This window comes from Embiotoca jacksoni, unplaced genomic scaffold, assembly GCF_022577435.1.
Source record: "Embiotoca jacksoni isolate LCO1_2020_lvr unplaced genomic scaffold, fEmbJac1.0.p SCAF_32, whole genome shotgun sequence".
In the NCBI taxonomy this organism is placed as follows: domain Eukaryota; kingdom Metazoa; phylum Chordata; class Actinopteri; family Embiotocidae; genus Embiotoca; species Embiotoca jacksoni.
The window spans coordinates 2,001,805-2,015,100 of record NW_027185384.1 but is presented as its reverse complement, the minus strand read 5'-3'; the positions used below and the strand labels follow the sequence as shown (position 1 = coordinate 2,015,100).

The 13,296-nt window shown below is 41.8% G+C and overlaps 1 protein-coding gene across 6 annotated transcripts in view; it reads right to left on the bottom strand.

Moving 5' to 3' along the window:
* Window positions 1-13,296, bottom strand: part of anks1b (ankyrin repeat and sterile alpha motif domain containing 1B) — a 193,822-nt gene that overhangs the window by 38,191 nt on the left and 142,335 nt on the right. For all 6 annotated transcript variants that reach the window (XM_069164827.1, XM_069164826.1, XM_069164825.1 and 3 more), the window contains 2 exons: window positions 6,397-6,495; window positions 4,789-4,941 (listed from right to left, as the gene is read on the bottom strand). In XM_069164827.1, coding sequence (XP_069020928.1) covers window positions 4,789-4,941; window positions 6,397-6,495 — 252 coding nt within the window. The remainder of the gene's footprint in view (window positions 1-4,788; window positions 4,942-6,396; window positions 6,496-13,296) is intronic.

The following is a 13,296-nucleotide window of genomic DNA, read 5'->3' as shown; positions in this document are numbered from 1 at the left end:
GAAGAGTGCTTGCTGGTTCTACTTCAATATTAAGTGTTGAAGGAAATTAGTCTCATATTTCACAGGACAACATTTTGTACACGTAGTTGAACCAGAGGTCGGTTCTGGTCGAACTCAGACTCTTCCTCTTCGTCCTCTCTTTCTAATAAGTTTAGCTTTAAATAATAAACTTGTTTTAAAAACCGGTGTGTCTGACCGCTTGTTTCTTGCCCTGCTGAAATGTCTGTTTATTCCCACATATCAGCAGTTAAATCAGTAAAAACAGTTTGTGTCTGAACAAATAACAGATTTAGTTTTTGTTGTTGACAATTTCTGTTTTTAACTTGCTTCATTTAGATCAATGTGAAATAAAAAGAAACATTTTGTCACATTGTGATTTGTGTAAGCGTTTGTATGCTATTTACATGTTCAAACATATGACAGGAAAAGGACATGCATATTTGATAATAGTATCTTTCAAAAAAAAAAGATATACACCATCTGTTTTGACATAAAAAAAATGAAATAATAATAATTATGTCGGACTTACAAAGAATTTATCTAATCTTTTAAAAGTTGGTCTCTGCTTTTGAGATGTTTGGTAAGATGAAGAATAGATGTTATTATAATTAAAGCGAGTACAAAAATATGACGTATAATGAAGATGGATTATAAATTAGTATCCTTCATGCAAACTAAATCTAACAGTGAACCTGAAACAGGTGTGACTCAGACGAGTCAATCCGCTCCGATGACATAAAATCTCAATGTCACAGTTCCACACTGAATACTGCAGAGTGAGAGATGCACCTGTTCTCTGTCTGCAGTATGTTGTGTGTCTTTGTGTGTGTGTGTGTGTGTGTGTGTGTGTGTGTGTGTGTGTGTGCGTGCGTGCGTGCGTGCGTGCGTGCGTGTGTGTGTGTGAGGACAGGCAGGATTGAATGGTGTTTCGAGATGCTCCTCTAATCCCACAACAGCAGGACTGCACATATGTGCCCAATCAAGAGGACACACACACACACACACACACACACACACACACACACACACACACACACACACAAACACACACACACACACACACACACAGAGAGAGAGCCATACCCCTCCCTATACACACTTGTATCCTATTTTAAAACACTCCCAACAATGCTTAACACTCCTCCCGAGTCTCCCTCACCGCAGCATATGTTACCTGGTGATTATGTGACAGCGGTCGGTAATTCTATTTTTAAAGATTCCTTCTCTTCATTCTCTCTCACTCTTTTCCCAATCCCCTCGTTTTCTCCGACATCCATGTGTCATTCCCGACATCGCTCTGGCTTATTCTTCCACTCCAACATCTCTGCTGACAAACACACACCTCTCAGGTACAGCAGTGACCTCTCCATCCCCCCCCAGAGACCTCAGCGACAGTGTGCTGCTGCAGTGGTGCGCAGTCATTAGAGCGCAGTCTGTTCAGCACACACACACACACACACACACACACACACACACACACACACACACACACACACACACACACACACACACACACACACACAGAGAGAGAAGCTCTGTCACAAGCACTCCCACCAAATCGATAAGAAACATGAAATCCCTGTGATGAGGCCAGGTTCACCGTCTGTGTTTCTGTTGTCGGACGGGGTCGAGGGCAGGGCTCTCTGCAGACCAGTCAAAGGGAACACTTCATGTGACACGTCCCATGACTCCCTAGAAATATTCCTGGGATGATTCCTGGATATGTCGATACAATTTAGGACTATAGTAATTACAAGTTTAGTAAACTGCATTGAGTTTATAACATATCTATGACATTTGCTCTATAAATCAATGTTCCATTTAAACCAAAGTAAATATTTCTTTTAGTTTCATTCAATACTGCAAACTTAATTCAATCTGCATACTGAATTGTATGCTAACCTGCCTTTTAGATTTGTGGATGACCCTGTTGGGCACAGGTATTACTGAATTGACCTGGACTGAAGCGACAGGTAAGAATCTCTTTTTGAAGTAACTTTTTTCAGCATTTCCTGTTACAACGTCGCACAGCTCAGTCAAATGCAGTGATTGTCGTCACGTGTTTCTTTGATCCTTTTATACTGCAGGTGTTTTACCTCCCTTGTTTGTTTCTTTCAATGTGACGTTAACCTGCGCAGTGACTACAGGAGTAAATCCGCCTCTTCACTAAATGTAACACTGTGTATGCTGTGTGTTGACCCCAGGATACGATACAGTAAAGTATATCTCCTGACAGTGTCTCAATATATGTTGTAACGTTACCCACCATACAGCTGCACAGTGCATGCTTAGAAAACCTCCATTAAATCTGGGAAATTTGAAAATAGATTCGACACCAGAATAGCTCTTATTTAAATTTGATGGGTTTTATTAATAGTTCGTTAAACGCTGGAGGCACCTATTTGTCTCTTAATCCCTCCATGTCCCTCGCTTATATTAGCAATTCATTGTTATTAATTATTTGAAAATGTACCCGTGGAACACCGTCTCTATTTTCTCTAAACTTAGTATCAGACAGTACTTTCCAGCAAACTGCTGATGAGTTTACAGATAAATATCAGTTCATTGTCAGATTTAAAATTCTCAGATTTAATTGAAATATTATGCCAATAAAAATTCAATTTTACTAAATGACATAAAACCCAGAATAATGATAAGCATTTCTTCCTCAGCTTTGTATTTAGCACGGTGGTATTATAATGTTGAACAAAAGCACCTTTAGCAAACCTCCATAACAAACTACAGTCCAGAACCTTAAAAGGTTCCACAAACGTGGAATAAACAGGCCTCACCCAAAATATGAAAAGCAATCTCAGTACTCAAAAGCATGTGGACAAATATAATACTTCTGGCCATACTGTGTACTTGTGCAGCCTCTAGTGGCTTCACTTTGCACTGCAGTGTAGTTTCTCAGAACTCTGTGACTCCTTATTACAGACCGAATCTGTATGTTATACAATATATTTATCTACATGCACATGCAGGTCTGATTTAATATGCACATCATTTATTGTTACAGGCTCTCCTGCTTTCACCTGCGAGAAAGAGCTGATGTGTCGTTTAATATTGCCTTTCAAGTATGATACATGCAAATACATTCATAAACACATGAGCGCATAATAACACATTTCCTATCTTGCATATGCACCCAGAAACACACACACACACACACACACACACACACACACACACACACACACACACACACACACACACACACAGAGCAGTGCAGCATGTAGGCGGTATCCCCAGCGCTATGAAACATCTTGCATCCCACATGCTTATATAACTCCCTCTCCACCTCCTCCAGCTGATCACTCATCACTTTATCCTCTGCTGCTGGGAAAGAAAAACACCCCTTCTCTCTCTCTCTCGCTCTATTTCTCTCTCTCTCCCTTTCTCTCTCTCTATTTCGCTCTCTCTCGCTGTCTCTCTCTCTCTCTGAAATCAGCCAGGCGGGCGACCCCCTGCAATCCAGCCTGATTTTGTTACCCTCGCAGCATCAAAGGAGCGCATCTGTCCCATGACATCAGGCCGCAGTAAATCACTTCTCTCGTGAAGATTTTATGTTGGTAAAAATTTAATCGTTAACCTGCACCACTTGTGACAACACAGGAGCTCAAATGTCAAACCTTGTTATCATCCGCCATCACTAACATTTACAGAAACAGAGAATTCAACTTTCAGCAGCTGCACACCATCAACTCTTTATTACTGTAACCATTAAACCACCAAGACGAAGAGCTGATATGAAAAAAAAAATGAAAAAAAGAAACAGGAAAAGCAAGAAAAAAATACAATGTTATATGAAACGGCAAAAAGGCAGCTGCCTTCTGTTTGTATTCTCGGCACGCATTGCGAGGTAATGAGAAGAAATGCCTGACGGGCATTCTTCGCCGAACGGCCTCGGCATCTTTCCCACAGAGGCAACTTTCACAAATCGACTTCAGGCGTGTTTTGGGTGAGAGGCCGAAGGATGAAGTTCGTGCTCTCCAGAGCGATATATTGAGGAGGCGATATAAGTTCCCTCTGTCACCCGGGTGAAAGATAAGGACACAAACCAATAGGCATTCAGCTTCACAAAGCTCCGGCTGTGACAGCTTTATTACAGTCAAAGAATATCTGTTGTAAACCAGCGTTTAAGCTGAAAAAAAAAAAAGGTTTTCTTTGGCCTAAAGGTGGAGTTTATATCTGTCTGCGGGTTGGAGAAGTTTAGCCTGTCACATGAATTTATATTGAGATAGTGCTGTGTGGCAGCGAAGGATTACTTCACCGCCGTATCCGTCCCGCTGGCTCATATCTTCGTTCTGTCAACAAATTCCATACAAGCTCCGAAAGCATCAATGCATTCATTTGTCTTTAAATGATTTCCAACTTTGCCCATTTGTGTAAATCTTTAAAAAAAATAGGTCATGAATATGCTTTCATGTTTTTGAAAAAGGTTCAGTAAATTCCTCAAACAGCTGAGCTCTGCAGTTTTTTATGTTCCTGGATGAAATGGTTCATTTGTTGGGGGCTATTTTCAGTTGCAGATTTTTGTTGTATTTCTTTGAGACTGTTTAAAGCAGGAGAACGGTGTATGTGGAGTCGACACGAAGTAAACTGCAGTCCTCATGTTAATGGTCATGAAGGAGCAAGTCAGCCAGCGCGCCCATTCAGCTCACTGACAGCTAAGCAAGCTCTGGTTCACATGCAATCTCTTGCCTCGTCATTGGATTTGCTTCGTCCTTCAAAGCGGACATTTCTTCCATCGCTGCTGAAGGAGGTGACGGAAGGTTTGAGACTTACGTTGATGAGCTCGATCTCCCAGATCTTTTTGACCAGCTCCATGGAGGTGTAGCCGTTGATGAGGAACGACTTGGTGTAGTCGCCGAGCTCCAAAGACTCCAGCCACTCAGCCACCGAGGTGGGGTTGTTGCCATCGTAACCGACGGGCCGCACCTTCGGTCCAGACAGAACGGAGAAACAGATGAGGGAAGAATGTCATCTTGCAAGAAAAACAGTTTTTTATTACTTTTCTGCTCTTCCTGCAGTACTGAGGATACAGTATTTGATAGGAGATGTGATTCGTTCTCCCTCCATGCCATCATGAATATAGAGAACACAGGATGTGTTATTTTTCTGCCCGTTTGGTTTGTTTCTTTGACCTGGAGCTTTGTGGCACAACAGCTGCTATCTAAAGAAAGATTCTGTACAAATGCTAACTGCCTACATCCCCGTTTCTTATATAACATGACAGCTGTTTAAATTCTGTTGATTTTATATTGGATTGCTGCACTGCACTGGCCTTGTTTTCAATTTCTTTCATAACCTCATTTCTGCATGAGCTGCATTAAAGATTTATTCTGTGTAAAAGACCTTCCCCACTTCACCAGGGTGCAGAAGGAAAGAGGTGAGGAAGCTGCTTCTTATATTTGTGGCTTACATCCGAGGAAACACAGACTTTTGTGAAAGGTCAGAATAAAACGCCAAAAGCAGGTTATTGTTTAGACTGCCGAGTGTAGCAGGTAATTCAAAATTCATCTCCTTTTATTTTTGACAGAACAGCTTCAGAGATCTCATGCTGCTTCAAACAAAGATCCCTCAGCATCCACCTTAAGTTCAGTGTGTGAGAGCCAACAAAAGTTAACAGGTTTGATCTCTTACAGTGTTTTGATAAGTTTGGTGGGGGATGAGAGGAGTGAACTGCTGACCGCAGATCAAAGTTTCCTTGGAGTCTGTATGAAACCTGCTTATCTCTGAGCTCAGACTCTCTCTTTTCTCTCTGTCCTCTCTTTTGGAGGCTACCTTTTTCCTGCTCTCACTCAGCGCAGTTGGAGACCTTTGATCTTACTTTGAGTCTCAAACTCACGCATTTGACCTTGCTAACATTTAGCAGCAGCCAGCAACAACTTTCCTATAAGTGTTCTTTGTATTACTTCAACAATCAATAAGCACCTTTTGGCCTTTTTTTTTTTTTTTTACAAACGCAGGAAGATATGGATTTAGTTTTTTCTCGCATCATTTCATTTGATGTGCTTTGGAAGCAGCGATAACGTAGCTCAGTGCTTCTTTGCTCGAATCCCCCCTACTCCTCGGCATCTAGTTCAAGTATTCGGCGGACCATGCAGAGAGGAATCCAACCACCCACAGAGTTATATCACACAGAAACACAGATGTAGCAGAAGATTTGCTGAATTTGATATCAAACAGAAAGGACTGAGTGCAGCTCAAAGTGAAGACCAAGTCCAACTTGATATTTAGACTTGAACTGACAAGCAGTTTATGAACCTGACACTGCAGTGCGCGCGCGCACACACACACACACACACACACACACACACACACACACACACACACTGCAACGAGCTGTGTGAGATGCTGTTGTGCGAGTGTTGGATCGTCTGCAGCACTGACCCTGGGCAGCAGCCGGATGGCCTGCAGGAGACGTTGTCTGTGGGCTGAGTTGAGGATTCCGATTTCCAGCAGGTCCTGGTCCTCCACCACGTTGCTGCCCTGTAAAAGCACCAAACAGCAGCCGAGGTTAGCGCGTCTGCAGCCGGGAACCGACACTGCTCTCCTCCACATGACGTCACTCCTGTTGGGAGTTTCTCTGGCAAGGTAACAACACAACAACCATCCCGTACGTCTCCATTAAGGAACAAAAGAGCACACGAACCACAGTGTCAGCACAGCTCAAAGTCCTTATTCTAACACGACTATGTGACTGAAAACTTTAGCTACAAATCAAATATACTTTGCATTTTGTCAAACCCCTTTTGAAAGCACGCATACAGTTTTAAACGTTTTCCTCTTCTTACAGGCGGCTGTTTTCTATTCATGTTGGTTAGTTATGAAAATTCATTCACACGCTTGTCATCAATCAAAGTGAACTTCGAATGTGCTGTCATATATTTAACGTTTAATTATGTGTAATAATGCAGTTTAAGTGCATAATGTAAATTTGTGAATAGTAGATTTCAGAGTTTAGAGATGACAACAACCCATGAGCTGCGTTTAAAGTTGAAAAAAATTACATTAACATGGTTTGAGAAATACCTGTTTGTGAATGTGTATGTTTGTGATAGTCAATAAGTTAAAATATGTAAAAATTATTGGTAGAATCTTTAAAATAATCACATATTTTAAACCTAAGCTGTTATTTCAGGGGTTCTGCTGTATCGTTTCAAACTCTTCTTTAATTCTGCGTGAATGCAACATTTTAAACACAAATCATCGTTCGGAGGTCATGAAAACATCACGTTAAACCGAAGAATTGGCAGCGTGCAGGGATATTTTTGTAATGTTTTTGAGCAGATTATAATTTGGAAAACACTCATCAATAGGTAGTCGTGTACTTTTCGAAGCAAACATAGCCCGCACACTGTAGAGTTTTTATCAACACCTGGTTAATTTGATCCGACAACACTGCAACAACAACAGCGTTCCGTGACCAATGATATCAAGGAAAGTACAACAAAGAAAGTAGAGAAACACAAATTGCAACAGGGAGTGGAAGACAGCAAGGTTGATGCTCTTATTTAGGTCTCACACTAGAGTCTGTGTGAGTATCGTACGGTTTCACCTGTAATTAGTCCGATGGGAAGCCGTAAGAGAGCTATCAGTCATTTCCCCTCCGGAGAGCCAGAAAGAGGGAGTGTTCACGCAGACAGATAATTACAGGGAAGCAGAGATGCAGGGAGAGATGATGGGAGGAGATGTAGCGTGCAGGTAGACAGCTGCAGCGCGGAGAAAAGGCCGACTCAGCCAGATAATAATAATAATTTTTTTTTTAAAAAGTCAGAGATTGTGACGGAAGTGAAAAGTAGAGCAAGGTAATCACCGAAAAGATGGTTAAGAGCGAGGAAGAGGGACCAGAGCAATCAGGCCTGCAGGCAGTCTCTGGACAGACATCCACACACAACACACACACACACACACATGTACACACACGGTACATGCACACTCTGGTGTAGGAATGACGGATTACACTTGTCACTTCCTCCACATCTGCTTCCTGTCAAGCTAATAGCGGCGATAAACATCTGGGTACAAAGAACACAGGTAGATACCGGATATCTGCTTTTGTCTCCGTCTGCCTCACTTCTGTTCAGAGGCTGTGACATTTTTAATCTAGATAGGGAGTAACTGCCGTTCCACGGGAGCAGACTTTCTGCACCCGTGCATGAAACATACTGATTTCCGCAGACTTCTAGCCGGATGTTATACCTCAGTCTGTTATACCTCAGAAGAAGAGAGGAGTGTTATGTGTGCTGCATTTTCAAAGGCTCCCCTGAAAAGGTGTTGTACACCGACGGCTGCTGTGTTCAGAGGCCCGTAAATGCGAAGTTGAATTTGACTGTATGTTAGACATTTACATTCTGCCTGGAGGGCTTTGAACAGGTCCAATGTACAACGATCTGCGGGAAGAAACAAACACGGAAGACCGGTGGAAAGAAATGCGACGTTATCCGTGAAATGTGGTGCTGAAGTTAAAACTCAAAGATGAAGGCATGTGCGCAGGAGTTTACAGTTTGTTGAGGCGCCGCTGAGCAAAGCATCTGAGCTGAACCAGAAGATTATAATTACACTGACTGTGAGGAACTCTATTTATATTAATATGAATGAGGACGATGCCAGAAACTTCACTCGAGGACAATCAGCAAACATTTCCTGCCGAGGAAATAATCATCAAACCAAGTGCGCACGTTGGGGGAAAATGTCAAAGCTGGAATATATATTCAGCAGTAACTAATCAGCAGTAATGTAAAGCAGTTTTTAAAGGTAAAGGTAAAAGGGAAATTGAGGATTTTAGTATTTTAACAAAACTAAATCTAAAACTAAATTTACAGAAATCCATAATGACTAAAACTAAGATGACAGACACGGTTTATGGTTCACAATCTGGAGCTGCAACTGGAAAATAGGATTAGAGAGAATTTACTCAATTCATACTCAAGGATTTTGTTTTGTGTGAAAGACGCTCAGAATAAACAACTTTTAAAATGTTTTTAGGGGATTCCTGTCAGTGATGCCACGATTTGTAATTTTGTGATTTTTCAGTGCTGTGAAAAGTTCTTTTATGTTTTTTGTTGCTCCTGACAAAGCAGCTATGTGTAATTCAAATAATAAAAAAATGTTTCTTAAATTTAAAAAAAAAAAATATATACAGTAGAAATAAACATATACATGGTGGCAGAAGATATCAAATGTTAATTAAATATGTATTTACACATTGAAATAACAGCCACCTGACTTTTGGATTCTCCAGTATTTACACTGAAAGTCCTGATCCAGAACTAAAAGTGGAATAAAATCTTAACTGGGAGATTCTGACTCCTGAAACTAACGTGACGTGATAAGTTTCAATTTTTAAACGTCTGCACACACTGTGCAAAAGAAAAAAGAAAGCCCCTTAAAACTGAGTGATGTTGCTGCAGGCTTATTAGTAAAAACGTTGTCTCCGGGGCTCCACTCGCCGCTCCCTGCAAAGACTACGAAACCTGAGGCAGCAGCTGATTGGGCTCATTCTGTGGCCAAACTTATGCCTTCCACATTCTCCTCACCAACTTGTACGCCTGCGAGAGGAGTGCAGTTCATAGATCAGCTCCCAGGCTGATTAATAGAGCGCAGAGCTGGAGTCACCAGGCTACTACTTCACAGCGGAGTAATGACTCACAGAGTCGGAGCAGGGTGGGTTGGGTTGGGTTGGGTTTGGGGGGAGGGCTGGTGGAGAGTTCCTTATCGTTTGCTCTTTCTCTCTCCGAACCCATTTTGTCCTGCGTCCTTTACTGTCTCAACATTATTTTTGCCCTATAGCTTATTAAGTGTGCTTCATTACACAGTTAGCATCACCGAGAGAGTAACAACACAAACCGAGCCATGACTGCTGGAGGTTTTCTCGGCTCATCTTCTCCTCCTAATGCTCATATTGTTCATCTTTTACGATGGAAGTAAACGCTTAGTTATTGTACCATGTTTTATAAATGCATTCTAAATTGATGAACACTTGTTATGCAGCACGGGTGCAAACACCAACAATCCGTTGTGCCGGTGGCAGGAGGTGTCTGGCTTCAACGGGGCTGACACAATTGCCGAGGCCTGCAGTTAGCTCGTGATACTTCGACCACACGGCTCAACAACAGAGCCACAGCGGGTCACAAAGGCTCCGAACGCACAAATTAAAATTCATGCACGGAGGCAGGGGGTTGAGGCAAGATTAGAGATAGAGCATACAAAAAAACTGATATTCAGCGACGTGGCGGCGGTGGCCATTATCGGCACCGACAGGCCTAAGCGAGAGTTACAAATCACGCTCGGCCTACTGTGTCTCTCGTTCCCTCTCTGCTCGCTTCCTTTCATGTCCGTGTTCGTCCCTCGCCTCGTCCCTCTCATGTCTTCATCGCTGTGCCTTCAAAGACGCTCTCCCCTTTTTTCATTTTGTTGCCTCTCTCTTACTTACTCTTCAAACTTCTCCATCCTCCCTTGCACTTTTAGTGTGCAATTCAAATTCCTTTTGGTTTCCCTACAGAGTTGCCGGTCTCAGATTTATCTTCTTTGCATAAGAGAAGAAGCAGCGACTTAAGTTTCGACAACTTTGTGGCAGTTTGAAGAATTTCTGGAAGAGGAGGATTAGACGCAAAACCTTTAAAACGAAAGAATTTCCTGTTATTCTTGTTTCCCAAATTCCCTTTGAGGATCAGTTCAGGGTCAGCGGTTTTTAATAGCTGCTGTTCTTTTGTACACACTACATTCACAACACTGAATACTCTTTATTTCTACAACTATCTACCTCTGCAGTCCTTTAAAAATCTTTCTTCAAGAGGCTTTTCTCTCTTTCATTCCGTTACACTGTATGAAACAACCGAAAAAGCATCACGATCACACCGCTTTAACTGCACATGAAATTCTTTTACTTTCCATATTGCATCCGAGCGCCTCTGCAACCCACCGAGCATCAGTTTATGTGACACTTACTGGACTAATGTCTCAAGTGAGCAATAATAAATCTTGATTCATTTTGTAATTTCTCCATCAGCCTTCTTCCCTCTCGTGCTTTCGCTCTCATACTTGAACACATATTTGAGTGTCTGTGCTGGTGTACCGTGCAGTGAGAGGTGTGTGTGCGTCTTTGATTGTAACTGTGAGTGTTAACTTGTCGGAGGATTAAACAAGGGGAATGTTGTTGTATGATGGACACTACCAGAAATTCAGTTCAAAACAACATGCTATGGTTGCACTCTGTGTGCTGGAAGTATAAACAGGAAACCGATTAAGCTAAATATCCAATTAAAATATTTGCTTGGTAGCTCATTTAGCGAGCATAAGTGCGAGACGAGGCGTGAGGCTCTGTTTATATACAAGCTAACGTGGCTCAAAGTGTCATTTCAGTTGGTCTTTCAACACAAACACTGAGCGCACACACAGTCTCTCCGTAGTCTACAGGTAATCCACTCTCTTTGTTTGTCTCCTCTGTCTGTCCGTCGGCTGCTCTCACATCTCTATCTTCAGTTACGCGTTTCATATATGAAGCTATATAGACTCATTGAAAATGGGCATCATCAGTCTCCATCCAGTGACCTTCATTTTAAATGCTGTCTCCATAACAACCACTCCACCCCTCGCTATTTGTCCATCACTTGTCCTCTACTGGCTGGTTAAGGTGATGAAACACGCCCCCTCTCTAATGAAGCACATTAGCAGTAAATAGTCGATTGGAATGGTCCGTGTTCATATCTTTGCACGTCTGTATACAATCCTGCACACTGCATGGCGCCTGTTAACTGTCATGCACTGCTGCAGATCAAACTGGGGGTCAAATTCATTTTCAAACCAATCAATTCTGGAGATAAACTTGAACCGGCTCTGAGACGAAAAACAAAAAGCTTTCACTTTCCGATGCGCTGGTTTGAATCTGCCATTTAACTCGATTTCCCGATGCGTGAGGTGCTGAAATGAATTTGACCCAAAGCTCTGCTTGAAGGATCCACAGTCAACGATAAAAAAAAAAAGAGCGCTGGAAACACCAACATAATCCCTGCAGCCTGTGCCTCAACTGCATTAATAACAATTTGTGGGAGACACTGAGTTTCCCCAAGGTCAGAAAACACTAACAGTCTCCCTGTTTAGTCACGAACAACAAAAAGATAGTCTAAAAACTCCACTCAGCAAGTGGGACGCCAGCAAAACTTTACGAGGCGCCAGTCACAAAAGAGACTTTGAAGTCAACGCCGTGTTTGTGAGGCTGTTTCATCTCAGCTCTTTTCAATATTAATTGTATCTAAAGGCATTTCAGAGGAGACTACTGAGCTATTAAGAATCGTTTTTAGACAAGAGGGGCGAGGCCGGGAGAACACACAATTCCCAGGTCTCTCAGAAATACTGTTAGCGACTATAAACTAGAAGGAAATGAGAGTAATACAGAAACATTAATGGAGGAGCTCACCTGGGGACATTACAAACTTCTTTGAGATACAGAAAAGAAAAAAAAAACACCGCTGATGAGAAGAGTCTGTGTGTGACGTTAGTGGTTGCCTGGACACTCAGAGATGCTGCAGCGACTCTGGCCTCCTGTATAATAAACTCACTTTCCAATAAAGGAAAACACAAGCAATTAACCACCAAAACCAAAACTGATATTTTCAATTTAATTTAATTTTAACTTTAAAATCAGAAGCTGTGGTTGTAAATTCCCACAGTCATCAAAAGATATTTTTTTAAAAATCACTGCCATTCAAAAATAAAATCACATTCAACAGGTTGTGCCTAATCTGCAAATATTTGTCTCTGCTCTCCTTATATACAGTCCATCAATCAGTAACGAGTTTTATAAATCACCACAAAGGTATACAAGTAAGTATACAAAACAATGTTACAGCATGATTATGTTTAAGCCCCAGTGACACCGTAAAAACAAGATCGTTGGAAACTTTTAGTGGGTGAAGCGTTGTGTACGTTAATTATGAATGGATTTGGCTCTAAAGCTTCCGCTGGTCTGTATTTTGAAATAATGAGCTAAGAATTTCTGTAAAATCAACCGCCAGCTCGAGTCACATTTGATTTACCCGTTTTATGGCTGATTCCCTTCCTATCACAGACTTTAGCTGTTTTATATTGGCCATTTGGGCTGAAAGCATTTCTATTTTGCTGAAGAAAATCTCTCCTCGCTTCGCTTGTGGGTAAATAAGTTTTTCTTGTCTGTGACATCCTGAAATGCAAACTATAAAAGGACAAACATTTATGCTGGAGGCATTTTCATACATCCTGCAAGGATTTACAGGGAGGAAGAAATACAGGGAGTTTTCCTTCTTTCTTTCC